The sequence below is a fragment of the Poecilia mexicana genome, unplaced genomic scaffold (assembly GCF_051168715.1).
Source record: "Poecilia mexicana isolate PSO_F unplaced genomic scaffold, ASM5116871v1 scaffold_11, whole genome shotgun sequence".
Classification (NCBI taxonomy): domain Eukaryota; kingdom Metazoa; phylum Chordata; class Actinopteri; order Cyprinodontiformes; family Poeciliidae; genus Poecilia; species Poecilia mexicana.
In genome coordinates this window covers 27,002,514-27,023,592 of record NW_028263380.1, presented here as the reverse complement: position 1 = coordinate 27,023,592, position 21,079 = coordinate 27,002,514, and the positions used below count along the sequence as shown (strand labels likewise).

Here is a 21,079-nt window from a genome sequence, read left to right as displayed (position 1 = left end):
ATTACATACAAAATAATAAGAAATTATTTTAAAAACTTAGTAAAATCAATTAAACAAAAAATAAAGAAAATAAAAACATGAACTCGGAAAGATGAAACATTTAGTTAGAAAGCTAATTGTTTAGCCAGCAAGATAAATATTTGGCTTCAAACTATAATTTGCTTTGGGGGTAAAACTGCTTAGCTGACAAGCTACCGTCACCCAGAGATAAAAATTAAAAAATATAACAATGAATCAACTTATAATTCAAATATAAAATACAGAAGCATGTACATGTAAATATGGGTTATTTAATTAGCAAGCTAACAATTTAGCTTCAAACTGAATAATTAACTAAATATTTATTTTGGAGCTGAATAAATAATTAATGAATAATATGGTGAAAATATGAGTTTGAAAAATTAGCCCCAACTTTCCCCGACAGGCTAAATAAACCAAATTATTTAACTTAAATTCATTTCTGACTGCAACTTTACAGGCGACGCCCTCAGTTCGGCTCTGTGACGTCACGACCCGACCCGTCCAGACCGGACCGTCTCAGAACCGAACTGAAAACCTACCCAGACGTTCAAACAGCTCATCTTCCAGCCAGCTGAGTGAAGTTGGATCGGATCCGTTCAGAACCAGGAGGATTAACCCACACATGGCGACATGCTGCCCCCTGCTGGCCCCGGCGCCAAACTGCAGCGGGATCTGAAAACGTCTCCGTTTCTTCTTCAAACTGATCATTTATTCAGCAACATGCTGGTTGTTCACAGGGATAATCGGGCATATTCACAGAAAGTTCAGTGGAAGGAAAACATAACCCCAGCCTGGAGCAAGTCATGTTAAGCCACTCCAGAACCAGAGAAAACTTCAGAACCACCTTATCTGGGCTGAGGAGAAAAGGAATCGTTACTGAGCAGAACCTGGAAATTCTGGATACAAATCACTTTTATGGTGTGATGTGATATTCTGAGGTTCTGGATCATCAGAACCAACAGAATCGATGATTTCTCTCTGAGGAACGGACTCCACTTTCTTCTTTTTCAACAGAACTCCTGACACCGATGTTCTGATTCATTAAACCGGACCCATTCAGACATGAAGCTGCATCAGAACCGGCCCAGAGGTTCAGAAGGGTCGGGTCCAGAGTTATGGATCCAGAGCTTTGACCTCTCTGGGCTTCATGGAGGTTCTTCTCTGTTCAGAAATAAAGTCTATTTATTTGGTTCTGATGAATTTTCTCCAGGTTCTGACCGGTTAAAACGGGCCGGAGTCCCAACAGAACCAGACGTTTGATGCTCAGACAGACAGGACCGGCAGGACGAGGTTCTACTGGGTTTATTGAAACACGGAATATTTACAGAACTTGTTCCGGATCAAATGGACCTCGGAGGGCAGAATCAGTTCTGATCGATTCTTCAACAGAAAATTTACAAAAAACTAAAACCAGAAAAAAAGAACCAAAACAAAAAAACAAGAATATAAAAACCGGGCCAGAACTCCAGCTGCTGCTACTCCGACGGCCCGCAGAGCGTGGTCAGGCGGTTCTGTCAGAAACCACAGAAGAAGAGAATGATTCTGGGACGCAGAGACAGGAAGTGATGCAGAGGAAGTGATGGACCCACCTTCAGCAGCCGGATGCTTCTCAGCGCCGACTCGTCCAGCAGCGTCAGGTCCAGAGAGTCCATCTCACTGGCCAGCAGCTGGATGCTCTGAGGGTCAAAGGTCGGGTTACAGAGGGGCTGCGGTCCGTAGCGTCGGCTCATTAGCATGGCTGAACAAATACTTCCAGATTATTCTTAAAACGCATCAAAGTCTAAAATATTCATATATTAAATAAAATAAGATCACCTATTAATAATTCTCTGACTGAACAATAACTGTCATAATTTAAGTAGATTTTGAGTTGGACTCAGCCTGTAGCTACGGTCAGAGCGCCCTCTAGTGGACCAATCAGGGACAAAAACATTTATTCTCATAATCGCATCTTTTGAGATTAAATGTGTTACAGGAATAAACGCCACGTGTTCATGGGAAACAGTTTATTACTCTTTTCTCTACTTTGATTATTGTACGTACATTTACTGGACTTTTTCCAGAATCATTCCTGCAAAATGCAGTTAAATTGTTTTTATCTTTATTTCTTATTTGCTTTAAATCATTTAATATTCATACGATTACAACCACACGAAAAAAGGAACAAGAATGTCCTCTGGATGTATTTCTGTTAGCACATGCGCTAAGTAGCTGATGGTGACGGGACTCCAACACTCACCTCTCCGTTCCCGACTGGAACGTTGATGACGATGTCACTTCCTGCCTCGATGGGGGAGCCGTTGACCGACATGCTGAAGACCCGCTCCTTGTGGCGCGGGACTCTGATGGCGGGCGTCTTCGGCAGTCTGAGGAGGCAGAGCCATGAGGCCGACGCCACAACGCCGCGGCCCAGGTGAGTCTGACCAGGTGAGTCTGACCAGGTGAGTCTGACCAGGTGAGTCTGACCAGGTGAGTCTGACCAGGTGAGTCTGACCAGGTGAGTCTGACCAGGTGAGTCTTACCTGGTCGAAGCGCGGCGTGATGAGGGGGGTGGGGCCCATCATCAGGGAGGAGTCCAGCAGGTTCCTGGCGGGGGTCACCAGAGGCTTCCTGTTGGAGCTGAACACACAGGAAGCTCAGAGGGGCGGGGCCTAAAGGGGCGTGGCCTATATAGAGGGGGAGGAGTCAACGCGCTCACCGTCTGATGGTGCTGCCCTCCTTGCTCACATCCAGAACCTTTGACCTCTTTGTTGTAGACGGGGGTTTTCTGGCTGTTCGGGTCTGAATCAGAACCAGAACCAAGACGTCGTCTCGTTACAACCAGAAACGGCTCCTGAATTTATTTCCAAGCTCTGACAGTTAAACGCTTTGATCAGTATGACGAGTAACAAAACGCCACATTTACTTCTCTACATAAACACAAAGCGGGGATCACAGCAATGCTGCTTAAGAATATTTCTAAAGTAGCGACACAGAATCAGTGACTGATGACAAAACTGATCCTGAAGTGCTGGAGGAAGCGACTAAAACCGGCCCGACATGACGAACCTTCCTGGTGGAGTTCAGGACGTTTTCGTTGCAGCCGGACTTTGCTCCACCTTTCTTCCTGGTGGCTGCAGGAGGAACCAGAACAGAATCAGCAGCAGACCTTTACCGGTCCAACAGAACCAGAGACTTTCACTGACTTTTCTTGACAGACTTCAGGAGGACGGCGTGGTCCTCCGCCACCACGCTCTCCAAGATGGCGGCCTCCTCTCGTCTCTGCTCAGAGGAAACGGCGTCGGGTTAGGACAGCCGGACCTTCAGGTGAGGAGAAGAGACGAAGAGCATGCTCACCTTTACATCGTCGACCTCTGCAGCGTTGGATTTGTCTGGATCTGCAGAGAGAACCGGAGCGATCAGAGCGACACGGAGGAGGGCGGAGCTTCCTGACTGACGGGACTCACCGCCACAGAGCTGCAGCCAGTTCATCTGCCTCACGGCTCTGGGCAGCTTGATCAGAGCCATGTTGTAGCCGTTATCCACGTCCTTCAGCAGCTGGTTGATCCTCTCCCTCATCTGGCCCACTCTGGTCTTCACTGCACAAACACAAACACAGACACAGACAGCGCGGTGAAAAAGGAGGAGGAGGAGATCTCAGTTTCTCAGTGGGTCTAAGGAGTTCAGTGAAACGTGAACTCCTTATAATGGTTCACTAAAAACTGAAATAAAAACTGTAATTAATGGAGAAAACTATAACTAAGTGAATCTATGCTGTAGGTTTATTAAACATATTGAAATTAGATATAATGTCCTTCATTATTGAGTTTATGAATCCATTTATTAGCCTTTCAAACTGATGTGAAACTGTTATGTTTTCCTCCAGTTTCCATCAGCAAAATGTTCACTGCAGAAACTCCAGTCTGTTATTGTATAACTGAATACCTTTTTTGTAAATGATTTCTTCTGTTGAGTATTTTTACCCAATCAATATAAACATCAGTGTTGTGTTCAAGACCACCTAACCCGAGACCGAGACAAGACCAAGACCAGAGTGTATCGAGACCGAGACAAGACCAAGACTTTTGGGGTCCGAGACCAAGTCAAGACCAAGACCAGCGGCCGTGCTACATGACACAATAAAATGTAAAATATGATCGAAATTGCTTCTCAAAATAATCTGAAAGATCCATATTCCCATAAAAACACCTAGATATTAAATACTTAATACATTTTACCAATATTAAATATTCCATTTATGTGCTAAAAAGTGTGATGGTCTCGTGCCATCCCTAAAAACATAACGCCCTGGGCATTTGCCCATATTGCTCATGTAAGAATCCACCACTGTCTGCACCATTAAACATAGCAATTGAGGCAATGCCCTGACGGTAAATAACGCTCAACCATGAACACTGACCAAGGAGCAACAAGCAAGAAGTAACCAAACAGAAGGCGCTCATCGTGACTGTTTTCACTCTCTATCCCAGTACATGAAGCCAGGTAGTCTGACACCATGGCAGACATTACAGCTGCCACTTTGAACAAAAACAAAGAGCAATGTGCATGCTCTGCGTGCTCTTTCGTTCTTGTGTTTTAGTTATTTGTTAATTTAAATATTAACGTACATAATTAAATAAAATAATGATGCATGTACACAGAGCATTACAAGAACAAAGAACGGGTGTTCTGTCAGGTCAGATCGTCATACGCTTAACACGAACTCACGGTGTTCTGTCAGATCAGCATACGTTGTCAGATAGTCGTACGCTTAGCTCAGACATGCATACGCTGTCATTACCATATGATTTTATTTAATCAGCAACATAGAATCATGACGTAGATCATCATACACTTGGTTATTAACAGTTGTATGGCATCCAGCTGCAGCCAGACCTGCTTTAAACACACTTTGAAACCATGACAACGCATGTATATCCATCTAGTTATCACATTATGTCATATTATAAACAATTTAATTACTTATTTTCGTCATAACTTGTTGCGTATACTGACAACTACGCTGACGGTCGGACTTCTTAAGGCGCATGTGCTGGCATGGTACTCACTGCATGTATGGCTATGTGATAGAACAACGGCTATATCTGTCAGACACGTCATTACCATAAGATTTCATTTAATCAACAACATAGAATCATGACGTAGATCTGTTATGAACAGTTGTATGGCATCCTGACTTAGCGGTTAAGTGAGTTTTACACGGTCGTGTGTTGTAGCTGACTCCAGCAGCAGCCAGACCTGCTTTAAATACACTTTGAAACCATGACAACACATGTATATCTATATAGTTATCATTGAAAACAATTTAATGACTTATTTTCGTCATAACTTGCTGTGTATGGTGAACTGACAACTCCTCTGACGGTCGGACTTCTTAATGCTTAATGCATGTATGCTAACCTGACAGCGTATGGTAATCTGATAGAACAACGGCTCTCAGTGACACTCCAGTCCTATCTAATAAGTAAAGAGCCGTGGAGAAGAATCGACTGTTTCTGAATGTCACCTCACTATATTGCAGACTTTTGGACATAGCGTTGTCCCATATATGCGACAAGTCAGTCTACACCTCCGCACAATAATTCAGCACAGTGAGTGATAACATTTTTCATCACAATGCTTATGCGTCTCTGTACAGCTAGCTTTGCTAACATCACGTTAACGGAGCTTACCTTCTTTGAGCTACTTTTCTAAGTGACGAAAAAAGTTAGACGTCCCCACCGTCTGTGAAAGCGAAGCGCTGCTGAGTTAGCTCTGGCCATCGGATTTCTTACTATTTATGCAGCGATATTATATTACTGACGATTAGACAAACATTTTCTGCCGCTGAGAGAAAACCACTGCGCATGTCCTGGAGCGCCGCGTGCGAGTGAAAGGTGGGGAGGGGGAGGGGGAGAAACACGTAGTTGCTTGGATTTTAATTGGTGCGTTTTGCATCCACTGAAAACAAAGATGTTAACAAATAAACTGGACAGTATGTTGTACGTTTAGTGATATTTTCACAGTCGCGGTCTCGACTGGTCTTGAAATAAAATGCCGAGTCCTCAGAGCCCGAGACCGAGACGAGACCGAGACCATCAGAAAACGGTCTTAAGACCAAGACCAACTTCGAGTACCACAACACTGATAAACATAATCACCTAAAATGAACCAAAATATGAAAAAACTAAAACTATAAATAAAAGCTAACAAACTGAGCTACATGTAACTAATAAACCAAACAAACCCTCTCTGAAGATTAATTAAAAATAACTGAATTAGGCAAAAAGTCACAACAAAATAAAACTAACCCATAATAAAAAACCAAAACTGTTATGATCCGTCCGTCACAGAGATTTAATCCCCACCAGCAGCTCTGGCCGGTTTGGACCTGCAGGTTCAGCAGACAGGAGGCATTTCACTCAGACGCGGCAGCTTCTCACCTTGAAGCTGCCAACACCTTTGCATGTTTCATTTTTATTTATTTTACCTCCTCTTTTAACGGCATATAGCCACATATCTTTGCTAACAGATTAGAAAGTACACCTAACATTCACTATGGTCTCACATTTAGTTTTTCAGCAAGGAGAAGTGAAAGTGATGGACAGCAGGAGACTGGAGAGGCTGGTTCATGTAATAAATTATTCTTCGGGTTCAAATTCACTTTATGAAGAACATTTAAAATAACACCAAGTTAACTGTATTATTTATACAGTTCAAACTGAGTTAAAAGATATGAAAGTGACTCAAATGGAAGCAGAGCTGTTTCCTGGCCTCTGCAGGTCCGAGAAAATCCCAGAAGGTAGAAAGAAAAGGAATCAACAGTGGGAACGATTCAGCCCAAAAAGAATCGGATCATATGTGGCCCTAAAACGGATCCGCTGTTCGTTATTTAATAGACATAGAAAATACTTTATATCTATTTTTCTGCAGATACCTCAGTGCAGCAGAATAACATGACTTTCTAGTTATTTCCTCCAACTGGACTCATACCTTCACTGTCGAAATCCTCCAGAAAAGCCTCCAGCTTTGCCGTTTTCGGGCTGTTTTTCCGCTGCTTTGTGGTTCTTTTCCTGGGAGCCATGTCTGCAGGACACGGAGTCAGCCATTAAACACACAACGGAGCTCGTTTTAACACACATAATAGACGTTAAGTGCATCAATATGGAGGGTTTAACGGTAGCAGCCGTTTCTCTCCGTTGGCTAGCATGTTAGCAGCACGAGAACCAGCTATTCATGACTGATTATCGGTCAACAGCGGAGTTCACAAAACTCACATCATCTCAAAACATCTTAGGAAATCTAACTACCAACCACATAACATTTTATTGAAGAGTACAATACCTGAAAATCAACGTCTCTTTTCTGGGACTGCTCTCCCTCCTTTTCCCTGCAGTTTTCAAATCTCTGTGGTGGGAGTGACCGAATCATCCCCTCAGCCAATCAGAGCCCACGTTTGTCCTTCATGATCAGAAAGCGTTTATCGCGATTGGTTTGTTTTCATGCTGCATTTAATTGTACATATGAACTCGGAATTTCGTCCATATCGTGTTTAGTTGTGCACATTTTGCTGATAATGATTTGTTTTTAAGATTTTAAACCATTTAAAAGAAAAGAAACGTGTAAAGACAACTGCTAAAATTTAACAAAAATTAAGTATAACAGTAAAATAGCTTGGAAATGGTGAAGGATATTATTTATGAAATATTAAATAAAACGTTTAGGATATTGGGAAATGTACAGGACGCACAGTTCCTTTGCAGAAAATAGCTCTTTGGGTCAAATTCAAACCTAGAGTTTTTCTGTTTGGGATTTCAAGGTGTTCCAGAAATTGAATATTTTACAGAAAAGAAAATTCAAGTTGTTGATTTTCCACTTTTAAGGTACATTGAAGGTACCACAAATTATTGTTTACATCAGCAGACCGGAAACGGTTTGAAGCGTCATGGCGAACGCGTGTTGCAGCTTTGTGGCTTAAAGACGGGAAGAATTTGGGTTTTTAAATCTTAGCTGAACCCTGCATTGGGCTCCGGTAAGTTAATGATTTGACCTTTAACCTTTATGTAAATCTGAAACATTGTGGTATTATTTCCTTTCTCTTGTGGACTCGTGTCTGCTTTAATAGCGAATTGACCATGAACTTTGTCGGCCAGATGTCCCTGCAGGGGGCGGTCAGGAGGAGCTTCATGGCTCTCCAGGACCAGCGGACGGCGTGGAGGAGCGTGCTGGAGGAGTGCGACCCCCTTATGGAGTCTCTGGGGAACCTGGGGCAGCAGATGAAGGCTCTATCCCGGGTCCGGGTCTCCGACACGCCGCTCAGGGCGTTCCCGGACCTCCAGGAGCGGCTGCAGTTCCAGCTGCTGCAGGCTGTGGACCTGCTGCTGCAGAGACTCAGGGACAGGATGTGAGTGGACCATCAGGACTGACTGGGACACCCAGATGTCCCCTAGAATAAGTAAACCACAGGTTATAATGATTTAAATGGTTACTGACACCTAGTGGCCGTGTTGGAGATAACAATGAGGAAAAGAATATTCCTGAATGTTCCTCTGAGAAGAATCATTCAGCAATCAGCAGACATTATTGATCATATTAATAACAGAAATCAATAACCTGGTCAGTAAATTAAAAATAGAAGTCCTAAAACAGCGGTGTTCAGAGTGTGGCCCAGGGGCCATTTGGGGCCCTTAGAGGGGTTTTGTGTGGCCCTCGACCTCAACTCAAAACTGGCACAACTGGCTTTCTGTAGTTCGTTTTGCAAGTGAATTTTTTCTTGCTCTAAAAAAAACTATTGTAGAAACAACACAATGTACTCGTCTTTATCAAACATGTTTTTTGTGGGATTTGCTTTAATTTCAACATCATCACAAACATCCAGTGACTTTGGTGCACCAGTAGTAAACTCTGCTATTTAAATGTAGAGTTTCTGAAGAACAAGCGACTCATCCTGTCATTGTTCCTGAGAATAAACCCAAAAAACAAACGATGACAGGACAAACCTCAACGTTCAGGATAATGTTAGCAGGTTTTTAATTTAGAAAAAAGCCAAACCTGTAAGCTTGTTTCAGATCAGCAACTCCCTTTTCTACAGAAATCAAACTTCTTTATTCTATTAAATATTGTGTTGTTTATTTTTGTCCAGGTAAAAGTGAAACATATCCTTTTTTTATCAAATAAAAAAAATATAAAAATTTGTTGCCCTAAATTACTTTCAGATGGACAGTTTTGGTCCAGATGTCAAATAGTTTGTACACCCTGATCCTGCTTCACACCCGGTTTATCCTGCAGCCGTCCCTCAGACTGGACCCAACCGCCTGGATCTGGTTCTGGACCTCATCAGTGATTAGATGAATGTTAGCCACCTAGCCGTGACCTCTGACCTCCTGAGCTTCTACACTGCAAAAACACAATTTCTGTCAATTACAGATTACACAATTACAATTTCAGGTAATTTCTGTCTAGTGTTTCCCTTCTGCCATCTGGATTGTATCTCTGGGTGATTAACAGGATCTGCAGCTCTTGATGGTCATGCACTCATTTGATCAGCTGTTCTGGAACAGAGGCTCATCTAAAACATGCAGAGCAGGGGGCTGAGGACCAGGGTGAAGAAACACTGATCTAGACCAAACCTGGTAATATTCTGTGTAATCTAAAGACATCAGCAGGACCTTCAGCTGACGGTCCGTTCTGATTGGTTGTCTCCTCCAGGTCCCGCCTCCAGGCCATCAGGGACTCCGTTGGCGGCCATGTTTGTGCCGTCCTGCAGCTCTACCAGGACTCCGCAGACAGTCTGGATGTTGCCGTGGCGACGCAGCGCTCCTCTGTCGCTCCATCGCTCGCCGACATGTTGGAGTGGCTTCAGGACGCCGAGCGTTTCTACAGACGGCAGTATCCTTCCTGCTCTCCATGAGGCGTTTGAGTGCCGTAGGGTTTGTGAGTTCTCCTGAACGCTTGGCCAGGTTCCTGCAGAGGAAGACTCTGCTGCTGACGCTGAGGCGGGACGACCGCGTGCAGCTGGAGGGCGCGGCCAACGCCTGGAGGAGTCTGGACTCTCCTGATGCAGAGCAGCAAATCTCAGGTGAGGTCATCACTCACCTGAGTCATGAACCTATGGCAAGTTAATTAAAGGGCCAGTATCATGTAACATCATCATGTTGTATCGTTATTACCTGGAGTGTTTCTGATTCATGTTTGAGAAATCCTTTAATCTCCATGGCAACCATTCAGCTGTCCAAAACGCCTGGTGGACCTGACCTAGTGATGTCTGCAAGAAATGACTGACTATCTGAAACGTCTCAGATATAAGCAGTTAAATTGTGACGAGTCATGAAGTAGATTTAACATATCTAACTTTCTGTTCTAGAAAATACTGAAAATACCAAAACTGTAAACATTTTGCACTTAAGATAAAAAAAACAAATGTATCTTTAAATCTGTTCTACCAGAACTCCTCTAGTTTTCTGGTTCATATTCTGCAGAAAATCTATTAATCACATTTTAAATCCAATTATCAGTCAATAATTAATCATCAGTATTGGTAGTAGGGCAAGAAGAAAGGCCTGATGTTGACTTATTTAGCTGCAGATGATCAAACATTCACTAAAAGATGGAATGCTTTTTACATTTTAGGCAATAAAATGTTTATTTTCTAATCCAAAAATAAATTAGGAAAAATTTCTTTATATGCAATTTTATGTTTCTAATATTGAATAAATAAGCTTAAGTGGTTAAATGAATCATCAGAAAAATCGATCACTAAAAGGAACGTTAGTTTGAGCCCTAAAATGCTGATATGTTAAATTATCATTCAGGTTGGTGGTGATGGAGCCGTAGCGTCCAAACTGGACACCTGGAGTGTAATTACAGAAAGGCAGACGAAACTGATTATATGCTAAAACGGCCTGCCATATGAAACTCTCTGTCTCCTTCCAGATAATCTGTGCAGACTGGCCTTCTTCCTGGAGGCCCAGTGATCCGACCTCAGACCCGCTACTGGATCAGAACCGGCTGAACTGATCGGACCCAGAAAGAGACACGGCTTCAGGTCTGAGCTGGTTTATTGGACCACAGCACACGCCGACACATCAGGGATGAACACAAACCAGAGAAACGGATCAGGAACCGGGAACGATCCCAACGCACTGCAAAAACACAAAATATTACCAAGAATTTCTGTCTAGATTCTCCTGCAGAAATAAATCAATTAATCGCATCATAAATTATAATAATTTCCATTCTGATGGAAATGATGTAGTTTTGTTTAAAGAGATTTTATAATCCATTTGTTTATTTATTGTTTTTGTGTTTTCTTTAATAATTAACATATCTCCTAGCACAAGTCTTTAGTGTTCTTTTAATAAAATTAAAGTTAATTTATCAATTATTTAACTTAGAAATGGTGTGTCACAATAACAAATCTTATTGGACGATAAATTATCCCAGAAGTTATTGCGATAAACGATAATATTGTTAGAAAATTATGGCATAATAATGCAAGAACACACTGGGAGAGATAAATAAACTTTAAATTCAAACAAACATTCAACACTGGAGCTGGAAGACGATTTAAATATTCACAAAAAATAAACAAAACAAATAAAATCAACTATTAAAAAAAACACCAAACTGAATAATTTTATCATCCAGTTTTAGGTAGAAAGAGAAAAACCAAGCAAATGAAAATTACTTGTCATTTTAATTTATCAAACGATTAATAGATTTATCGTTTATCACAATATTTTCTGGGATAATTTATCGTATCAGACGGAGTTGGAAGTTGGTTCAGTTTTAATCCAAGGGAACCAAAAAACGAGACGAAATCACTTGAGTTTCAGCAGCAGGAGGAAGAACTCTTCCTCCTGCTCCTCTTCCTGCTCTTCTTCCTCTTCCTCCTCCTGCTCTTCCTCCTGTTCCTCCTCCTCCTTCCTCCTGCTCCTCTTCCTCCTCCTCTTCCTCCTCCTGCTCTTCTTCCTCTTCCTCCTGCTCCTCTTCCTCCTGCTCTTCCTCCTCCTCCTTCCTCATTCTCTTCCTCCTCCTCCTTCCTCATTCTCTTCCTCCTCCTTCCTCTTGCTCTTCCTCCTCCTGCTCTTCCTCCTCCTCCTTCCTCTTGCTCTTCCTCCTCCTGCTCTTCCTCCTGTTCCTCTTCCTCCTCCTCTTCCTCCTCCTGCTCTTTTTCCTCCTGCTCCTCTTCCTCCTGCTCCTCTTCCTCCTCCTCCTTCCTCCTTCTCTTCCTCCTTCTCTTCCTCCTGCTCCTCTTCCTCCTCCTCTTCCTCCTGCTACACGTACTCCTTCATCGGCAGGCTGTTGGAGGCGATGGGCTTCGGCGGCTCCGGCGCCGGCGAGTTGGCGAAGCTCCTGCCGATGTATCCTCGGCGGTAGCGGCCGCCGCGCTCCATCAGCGGGCAGGTGCTGCTCAGGACGGCGCCGCTGATCATCAGGATGACGGCGGCGGCCCAGCCCAGGTAGATGGCCTGGCCCAGCTCCCGCTTGTGCATGATGGGAACGTTGGGGTTGTAGAAGTCCTGCACCACGGTGTTGGCGGTCCAGGAGACGGGGATGAGGACGCACAGCCCCGTCAGGATGAAGAGGACGCCACCGGCCAGCGCGATGCCGGCCTTGGCGCGGCGGTCGTCGCCTGCGCAGGTGGTGCACTTCATGCCGCAGCAGGACACGGTGCAGGACAGCCAGCCCATGAAGATGGCGAGGCACATGAGGGCGCGCGCCGCCTGGATGTCGGGCGGCAGCGCCAGCATGGAGTCGTAGGTCTTGCACTGCATGTGTCCGGTGGTCTGGTACACGCAGTTCATCCAGATTCCCTCCCACTTCATCTCCGACGTCAGGATGTTGTTCCCGATGAACGCCGACACCTTCCACTGCGGCAGCGCCGTCACGGCGATGGCCATGATCCAGCCCGTCACCGCGCAGGTGAAGCTGATCAGCTGCATCCCCGTGTTCACCATGGCAACAGACTCTTCTGGAACGTCTACTGGGAACTCTGGTCGGATTGGTTCTGCTGGCTGCGCTACGGTCCACAGGCGGCCATGTTCAGGTTCTCCTCCGGACCCGTCCGGACATCCCGGCCTCGGTCAGAACCCTGATCCGACTGTCTGTTGCTCAGGTGACAGAACCTGATCCGACCCGCTGCCGTCGCTCCAACAGTGAAACCAGGCTGCGGCTCTGGCCTCGGCCTTGATCCGGGTCAGAACCACCGGCTTCAGGGTCCAGAATCAGTCCTGCTGAAGAAATTCCAGGTTTTCCAGATCCTGAACGGAGCCGGCTGCAGCTGGAGGGTCTGCTGGGAACAAAGAGTCCGTCTGAACGGAGAGCCGCCCCTCCCCCGGCACCGAGCCCTGACGGGTCAGACGGGCTTCAGACGGCTGGACGGACGGATTGGGTCTGGAAACACGGACCCGGAGCTGCTGATAAACATTTACTCTATGAATTAAAGATGGAGGCTTCCAGGTTCTGCTGCTCGGGTTTCCTTTCTCCGGTTGCCGGCCGGCTCCTCGGTAACCGTGGCCATGGCAACCGGAGACGGTAAACGGGGCAGGAGGAAGGAAGGGGCTTTTTGTTTCTCCAGGGAAATATTCAACGTTCCCCCAGTCAGAGGATCCAGGATGGAGGTTCTGGTTCTGAGAGCGAGTCTCTCTGTGTGTGTGTGTGTGTGTGTGTGTGTGTGTGTGTGTGTGTGTGTGTGTGTGTGTGTGTGTGTGTGTGTGTGACCTTCTGCCAGAGGTCAACTGGATTTATTTCTGGGATTGTTTTGGTTTTCAGCCTGGTTCTTGTTTTTTTTGAAGGATAATTTAGTTTCCATAAACTTCATAGTTCATTTAATTTGTTGATTTATTTTTCAGTTCCAGTGTTAAATGTTCATGAGAATTTAAAGTTTTCTGATCTTTGAGAATCTGCTCTTGCATTTTTATATCACTGGAAAATGGTCTCAAAACAACAATATTATCCTTTATCGCCACATTTATTACCAGAAAAATGTGTAATTATAACAGGCTTATGAACCAACTAATGTTTCTATGCAGGTTTTTTAAAATCTTCTTTTCCCCTGAAATATTTGTTTTGAATTTCAACATACAATAAAAATACCAGAAATATGTTCTGATCTGTTTGTTGGAAATTATATGAATTATTGAATGTATTGATCCATTAATTTAGCTGGTATGTTTTAATCTCTGGAGGATGCTGCTGATCAGTAGTATCTGTTTGAAAAGTCAGAAATCCAGAAGTTTCATCATTTCTTTGAGTTTATCTCAGTTAAAGTTTTGCTTTAAAATTTTCTCTTCATTTAAATGGCATCAATTTATCGCAACACGCAGACATTAAGGTGGTGATAGTAGGTCAGTGGAATATGACCATTTATGTCTTCAGGAACAATAATCTCTGGTCATCATTGAAGCCACATGAACAGAGTAATTATTGAAATTCCTTGAGCTCCATTTTTTCTATAGTTTTAAAGTGTTTATAAGAAAATATGGACATTTATTTGTCTTCAAAATATTACTTTTAGTACAAGTACGTTGCAAGTAAAACGTTCAGTGCCAGCTATTCCCGACGCCAAGCGGCAGGGGGAGCTGTTGCAACTAAATGACAATTGGTTTTGTTTTGGTATTTACTTTGTTAAACGCTGTAAATCACATGTTTTTGATCAGATTGGAGCTCTGCTGTGTTTTGAAAAATATAAATGATTTCATATCTAAATCCTTTTGGAAGGTGGTCTCACGACAGAATTTTTTTTTACTACTTCCGGTTTTCCAGTCGGATGTATTTGCATAAACAGCAGCAGAAAGAGGAAGGAAGAAGAAGAAGCTGCAGGAGCGGCATATTTATAATAACACCGGGATAGTGGGAGCAGAAAGAGTTGATCCTTAGCAGCAGCAACTCTGATAAACTTTCACTCCGAACTATTCAACACACGAAGAAGAAGGAGCCTGTAAGACTGAACTCAGGACAAATTTACCCGCTCATCAGCTGATTTCTGCGAGAAAGGTGAGCTTCCGGTCCGACATGTTGACCTCAGGTGTGCTCTGTGTCCTGCTGAGTCAAATGATTGCCGGCAGGTGAGCCGCTGGCCCACACAGGGAAACCAGACCAGTCCAACAGAACCGGGACCAGTTACACAGCCATAAACCTGCGGTACCGCAGAGTTCAGAGTGGGAAAGGAGAAATGATTCAGGAATTAATGAAAAAGTCACTGCTGGTGTTCAGAACTATATTAGTAATTTCTGTTCCGGTCTTGTGAGAAATTCTGTTCCCCTGTGAAAATCTGTTCCCCCTGTGTCGGGAGCGCGCATTGCAGCCAGAGAAGTGGATTCGGCGGATCTGACCATTTTCACGGCGCTTCTGATCGATTTCTCGGTAAAAACTACTCGTATAATCATGTAAATGTTGTAACTTTCAGTTTAATCGGCAGCTATCAAAATAAAAATACATACGTAAATAAACGAGGTCTGGTGTGGAGGTCTTTTTACGCTGTTTTGTGTTATTTTAAACGTGAAGAGAATCGATCTTTTTTTTCAGCTTTTGTCTCGTAAGCCTCACAAATAAAAGTGAGTCAACAAACACAGGTTCCCAACACGAAGTGTGCATTTATAATTTTTCATTTCTGATAAAGGAGGAGGGAAGCTGGCTGATAGCAGGGCACAAAAATAAAGACTTCCTGAAAAGATCAGTGTAAACTTTTTGGTCAGTCACGTTCTAATGATAAATAAGGAAAATAAGGAAATGTCTAGTATGCTATCACACATAATAATTTTTGAGAATTTGGAAACAGTTACTTTTTATTTCCCAAAGTTATGGGGGAGAAGAGGAGAGAATGGATATTTCACCAGCCTGATAAAATCTGTTCCCCCTACTTAAAATGGAAACAAATTAATTTACCCACAAAGTCTTTTACTGTCTTCATTCCCTCATCATCAACAATAAATCCTGTGATTTTCATAACATTTGCTCTATTTTTGCCAAAGTTAGGATGGGGGAACAAAATATTTTAAGCGCCTGATAAAATCTGTTCCCCCTACTTAAAATGGAAACAAATTAATTTACCCACAAAGTCTTTTACTGTCTTCATTCCCTCATCATCAACAATAAATCCTGTGATTTTCATAACATTTGCTCTATTTTTGCCAAAGTTAGGATGGGGGAACAAAATATTTTAAGCGCCTGATAAAATCTGTTCCCCCCCCTTAAAATGGAAACAAATTAATTTACCTGCAGGTCTTTTGCTGTGTTGATTCCACTCATTATCAACAATAAATCAACAATTTTAATCCATGTTTGGGATTTGTGAAACCTTTAAGTGATTTGTCAGACTTCAATAAAGATGAGATTACCATTCACACTTGTCCCATGCAGTCTTTTTCAAAATCAATTCTAATTCTTCTTCTTGAAGAGGAGAATAATCTAGTCCAGATTTTAAGTGTCACATTTTTAATTCTTTCTAATAATGTTCATATGCAGGATGTTGGGGGTTTTCTTGACCCTCAACCGCATCTACTTTTAATTAACTACAGGAAATGAAATTATTAAGTTATAGACAAACAATTTTTGTTAATTAATGTTATAACAACCACTGTTAAGAATAAGTCTCACAGCAATGTAAACCTCATGCTGTAGACGCCGCAGTGGAAACAGGAAAATCCACAACCTCTTTTGCTAGGAGTTTTTTCTGCAAACTGAAATAAACAGCTTCATTTAATGATTCACATTTTAGGTAACAAAGAAATTAATTCACTATACATGTCCATTTCATGTAGGGGGAACATATTATTTCAGGTGGCTGAAAGCTAAAATATTTTGTTCCCCCACCTAACTTTGTCAAAAAAAGAGCTAATGTTATGAAAATCACAGGATTTGTTGTTGATGATGAGTGGAATCAACACAGTAAAAGACTTTGTGGGTAAATTAATTTGTTTCCATTTTAAGTAGGGGGAACAGATTTTATCAGGCTGGTGAAATATCCATTCTCTCCTCTTCTCCCCCATAACTTTGGGAAATATAAAGTAACTGTTTCCAAATTCTCAAAAATTATGTGTGATAGCATACTAGACATTTCCTTATTTTCCTTATTTTACATTAGAACGGGACTGACCAAAAAGTTTACACTGATCTTTTCAGGAAATCTTTATTTTTGTGCCCTGCTATCGGCCAGCTTCCCTCCTCCTTTATCAGAAATGAAAAATTATAAATGCACACTTTGTGTTGGGAACCTGTGTTTGTTGACTCACTTTTATTTGTCAGGCTTACGAGACAAAAGCTGAAAAAAAAAGATCGATTCTCTTCGCGTTTAAAATAACACAAAACAGCGAAAAAAGACCTCCACACAGGACCTCGTTTATTTATGTATGTATTTTTATTTTGATAGCTGCCGATTAAACTGAAAGTTACAACACTGACATGATTATATGAGTAGTTTTTACCGAGAAATCGATCAGAAGCGCCGTGAAAATGGTCAGATCCGCCGAATCCACTTCTCTGGCTGCAATGCGCGCTCCCGACACAGGGGGCAGATTTTCACAGGGGAACAGAATTTCTCACAAGACCTGTTCTAGATTCATTTAAAATGTATTAGTAAAGTAGAGGAAGGAATAGAAACTGGAGAGGTTCTGGCGGGTCCAAGACATCAGAACCTTCAGCTCGGTAGTTTGTTTACATTCCAGTTGATCAATAAATTAATCATAGAAATCCATTATAAACAGTAAATATAATGGACCTGAAGACTAACTTATTGGTACTAGACTAACTTTATGGTGTTAAAATAAATAGAATGGAAAATCAAGTTAGAAAAAAGAAAATAATTATCAGCTTTAATAAAACGAAAAATGGAAGAGATGGAAAAAACGCTGCATGAAAAAAGAAAATGGACAGAAAGACAAGAGATGAGAACAGGGCTGAACAGAACATAATCTATCATCATGAAGAATGTGAGATTATAGATTATTTAGATCAGATTACTGCATCAGAAATATGAGGAAGAAAAAATAAACTGATTGTAGGAGAGAGCCGACTTGAACTGAAGCTACATTTAATTTACTTTAGATACAGAATATGTCAACATTATTAACATCATGGATCCAATCAGTGAAACTGGCTGATAGTAAAGACATTTACTTTCTTTCGTCTTGTGACCATTTATTTTGTGCTGGTTCGATGTTTGTCTGGTCATCTGACAGTAATGAGGATGCAGTAAAGGATTATGGGTATTTAACTGAAGCAGTGAAGGCGGTGTGATCACTTTTACAAGAGGTAAAGAAATGTGTATAATATTTTCCATATTTTACCATAATTTCCCCAGATTTCAATTCACTCATCTGACGAGTGGGTGGAGACATTGTCAGCGTTGCACACATAGCACGTCTGACTGTGACCTCTGACCTGGACTCTGAGCTAAATGCATCTCGTTTTCCCAGAGACATTTACTTCAGTCCAAGCAGACGCAAAGATCACGTCCATGTTCATAATTTAAGTGTGATTGTTAAACTTATTGTTGATATGCAGCTGCTGCGATCACAGTCAAAACCTTCCTAATGTATATCTTGGATTAAAGGGCCAGTGTCACGTCAACGCCGCTTTGTTTTTATTGTTCCTTCAGGTTTTCATGTTTTTCCCTCATCAGAAACGAACCTGCAGTGTTGCTTTGATTCTTTCATGTTTGAGAAATCCTTTAATCTCCATGGCAACCGTTCAGCTTCAAACGTCTGGGTGGACCTAGCCCCGCCTTCGAGTCTTAGCTCCTCCCCCACTCAGCCATGTTGGGATGACTTCCTGGAGGCGGAGCTTCTTAAAGAGACAAAGGCCCAATTTCAAGGCACTAAATCAGGAAGTCAAATTTGATACATAAAGCAGTTTTTATACCCCCTTTAACACATTTATATGATGGGATGCCTGCGTCCAGTGATGCTGTGGTCCAGAACCCAGACCAGTTGGTGGCAGTAATGACCCAGTTTGTTCTTTGCCAGCCACCAAGAAGGAGAAGGGGAACCGCCGGGTGTTCAGAGTCCCAAGTGAAGGTCACAAGAAGGACGTCAGGCTTTGTCTGAAGCAGCTGGACCAGTTAAACCAGTAGAGGTCCAATATGGACCAGGTGTTCCCAGCTGCTCCCCTGCTGGTCTGACTCTGGATGCGTCTCTGTGTTCCTGCTGCTCAGGGGAACCTCGGCAGGATGCTGGAGCAGCAGGCCGACCGGGTCATGGAGCTGTCGGAGTGGAGCCAGCGCTGGCAGGAGAACAAGATCGGCTTCCACCAGCCGGAGGTCCACAGGTAACCGTGGCGACGGCGTGTCCGGAGAGCCAGCTGGGTCAGAACTCAGCTGAGGTTGAACCAATCAGAACCTGAATGTCTCCCATGTCCAACAGCATGCTGCAGATGAACTACGAGGCGGTGGTGAACGGACGGAGCGGCGTCCGGTGGTTCTTCCCTCTGTGTGGGAAAGCTGTGGACATGAAGTGGTAGGAACCTGGTCTGGTCTGATCCGGTTCGGTCCAGTTCGTGTTCATCAGCTGGCTGTGTCTGACCCGGCTCAGGTTGGCGGATCTGGGTCACTCGGTGGTCGGCGTGGAGATTTCAGAGATGGCCATCAGACAGTTCTTCCAGGAGAACAACATGACGTTCAGCGAGGAGGACGTCCCCGCCGTCCCCGGAGCCAAAGTCTTCCAGGTGGGTCGACCCGGAACCGCAGTGGCTGTTTGGGTTCATTCAGTCTGACTGGTTTTCTCCCAGTACAGTTGTCTGACTGGTTTCCAGTTTATCTCCAGAGATGATCTGGAACTCAACAGGTTTAACTTCTGATGCCGGCGGTTCTGCAGGATGCAGGTCATTCTGTGAGGTGCAGAAAGTTCTGTAGAGGGTCTGCAGCATCCAGCTGGTTCTCCTTCCAGCTGGTCCTCCTTCCAGCTGGTCCTCCTTCCAGCTGGTCCTCCTGCTGGTTCTGTTCTGGTGTTCCTCCTGTCAGTAACAGCAGATCTCCCTCTGGTGGTTTTATTCTGTCCAGAACTCGGAGGGCAGCGTGTCCCTGTACCAGTGTGACCTGTTCAGCTTCTCCAGGTGAGTTGTCCTGCTGGACGTCCAGGGAGACGTCGGCTGTCTCTGAGCGGTTCTGTTTGTGCTGCAGCGCCGTGGCGGGTCAGTTCGGGGCGATCTGGGACAGAGGCTCTCTGGTGGCCATCAACCCCCGGGACAGGGACCGGTGAGTCCAAACGGTCCCCGCGCTCCTCAGCGTCTCCCGGTCCTGACGTGTCCTCCGTCCTGCAGGTACGCAGCTCTGATCGTCTCTCTGATGGCTCCAGACTGCAGATACCTGCTGGACACGCTGCTCTACAATCCAGAGCTCTATAAAGGTGGGTTACCATGGAAACCGTAAGACGTGACATCATGCTGTGGCGCTCATCGTGTCTGTCCTGCAGGTCCACCGTTCTTCGTCCCCGATGAACAAGTCCAGAGTTTGTTTGGTGAGTCTGAGCTCCATCCTGGACCAGGAAGTAGCCTGATCCCAGCAGCAGGTCCTGGGTATTTACTGGGACGGCTTGTTGTGTTGCAGGCAGCAGGTGTGACGTGAAGCTGCTGCAGTCTGTGGACGCACTGACAGACCGACAGAGGGCCTGGGGTCTGGACGCTCTGATGGAAAACGTCCACCTCCTCACCCTGAAGGCGGCGAACTGACGTCCGACCCGGTCCGACCCGGTCCACTGACCTGCTCCGGTTCTCCTGTCAGCCACGCAATAAAGCTGCTTTTTAAACAGAGTTCCTGCTGTTCTGTCACTTCTTCAAATCTAACAGAATTGGTCTCCATCAACTCTTCTAAGTTTGTGCAGCAAAAATTTAGTTTGTGCTGCTTTTGCTTTGAACATAAACAAAAACTGACAGGTCAACCAGCCGAGTCCAACATCGGTGTCAAACGATTCTGCAGCAGAACTTTACGTGTGCCGCTGTCATTTTAAAGAGATTAATAAAATAGTTTCCAGAGGTCAACCAGTCCCCCGGCTCACATTTACAAAATCAAACACATTTGGTGTTAATCAGGAAGTCATCGATGTTTGTGCAGCAAAAAAATGTATTTTGTTTGTTCTGAAGATTT

General features: G+C 43.8%; 4 protein-coding genes across 4 annotated transcripts; 2 read left to right on the top strand and 2 right to left on the bottom strand.

Moving 5' to 3' along the window:
* Nucleotides 1-1,307: 1,307 nt before the first annotated feature.
* Nucleotides 1,308-7,448, bottom strand: cdca8 (cell division cycle associated 8). Its single transcript, XM_088010552.1, has 11 exons — nucleotides 7,345-7,448; nucleotides 6,994-7,086; nucleotides 3,468-3,599; nucleotides 3,358-3,398; nucleotides 3,207-3,282; nucleotides 3,070-3,134; nucleotides 2,720-2,802; nucleotides 2,544-2,640; nucleotides 2,261-2,389; nucleotides 1,611-1,697; nucleotides 1,308-1,532 (listed from the first exon to the last, which is right to left on the bottom strand). Exons 2-11 carry the CDS (start codon nucleotides 7,082-7,084, stop codon nucleotides 1,497-1,499), a joined length of 837 nt encoding a protein of 278 aa, XP_087866678.1. The 5' UTR covers nucleotides 7,085-7,086; nucleotides 7,345-7,448; the 3' UTR covers nucleotides 1,308-1,496.
* Nucleotides 7,449-7,930: 482 nt separating this feature from the next.
* Nucleotides 7,931-11,383, top strand: airim (AFG2 interacting ribosome maturation factor). The gene is made up of 5 exons (XM_015003334.2): nucleotides 7,931-8,032; nucleotides 8,154-8,404; nucleotides 9,709-9,888; nucleotides 9,960-10,078; nucleotides 10,933-11,383. Exons 2-5 carry the CDS (start codon nucleotides 8,154-8,156, stop codon nucleotides 10,971-10,973), a joined length of 591 nt encoding a protein of 196 aa, XP_014858820.1. The 5' UTR covers nucleotides 7,931-8,032; the 3' UTR covers nucleotides 10,974-11,383.
* Nucleotides 11,384-12,182: 799 nt separating this feature from the next.
* On the bottom strand, nucleotides 12,183-12,959 carry cldn35 (claudin 35). The gene has a single exon (XM_015003331.2). The coding sequence runs from the start codon at nucleotides 12,957-12,959 to the stop codon at nucleotides 12,276-12,278; it is 684 nt and encodes a 227-aa protein (XP_014858817.1). The 3' UTR covers nucleotides 12,183-12,275.
* Nucleotides 12,960-14,774: 1,815 nt separating this feature from the next.
* LOC106927634 (putative thiopurine S-methyltransferase) lies at nucleotides 14,775-20,745 on the top strand. The gene is made up of 9 exons (XM_088010550.1): nucleotides 14,775-14,997; nucleotides 19,154-19,266; nucleotides 19,362-19,454; nucleotides 19,530-19,662; nucleotides 19,997-20,049; nucleotides 20,117-20,191; nucleotides 20,257-20,342; nucleotides 20,409-20,453; nucleotides 20,543-20,745. Exons 2-9 carry the CDS (start codon nucleotides 19,169-19,171, stop codon nucleotides 20,662-20,664), a joined length of 705 nt encoding a protein of 234 aa, XP_087866676.1. The 5' UTR covers nucleotides 14,775-14,997; nucleotides 19,154-19,168; the 3' UTR covers nucleotides 20,665-20,745.
* Nucleotides 20,746-21,079: the final 334 nt, after the last annotated feature.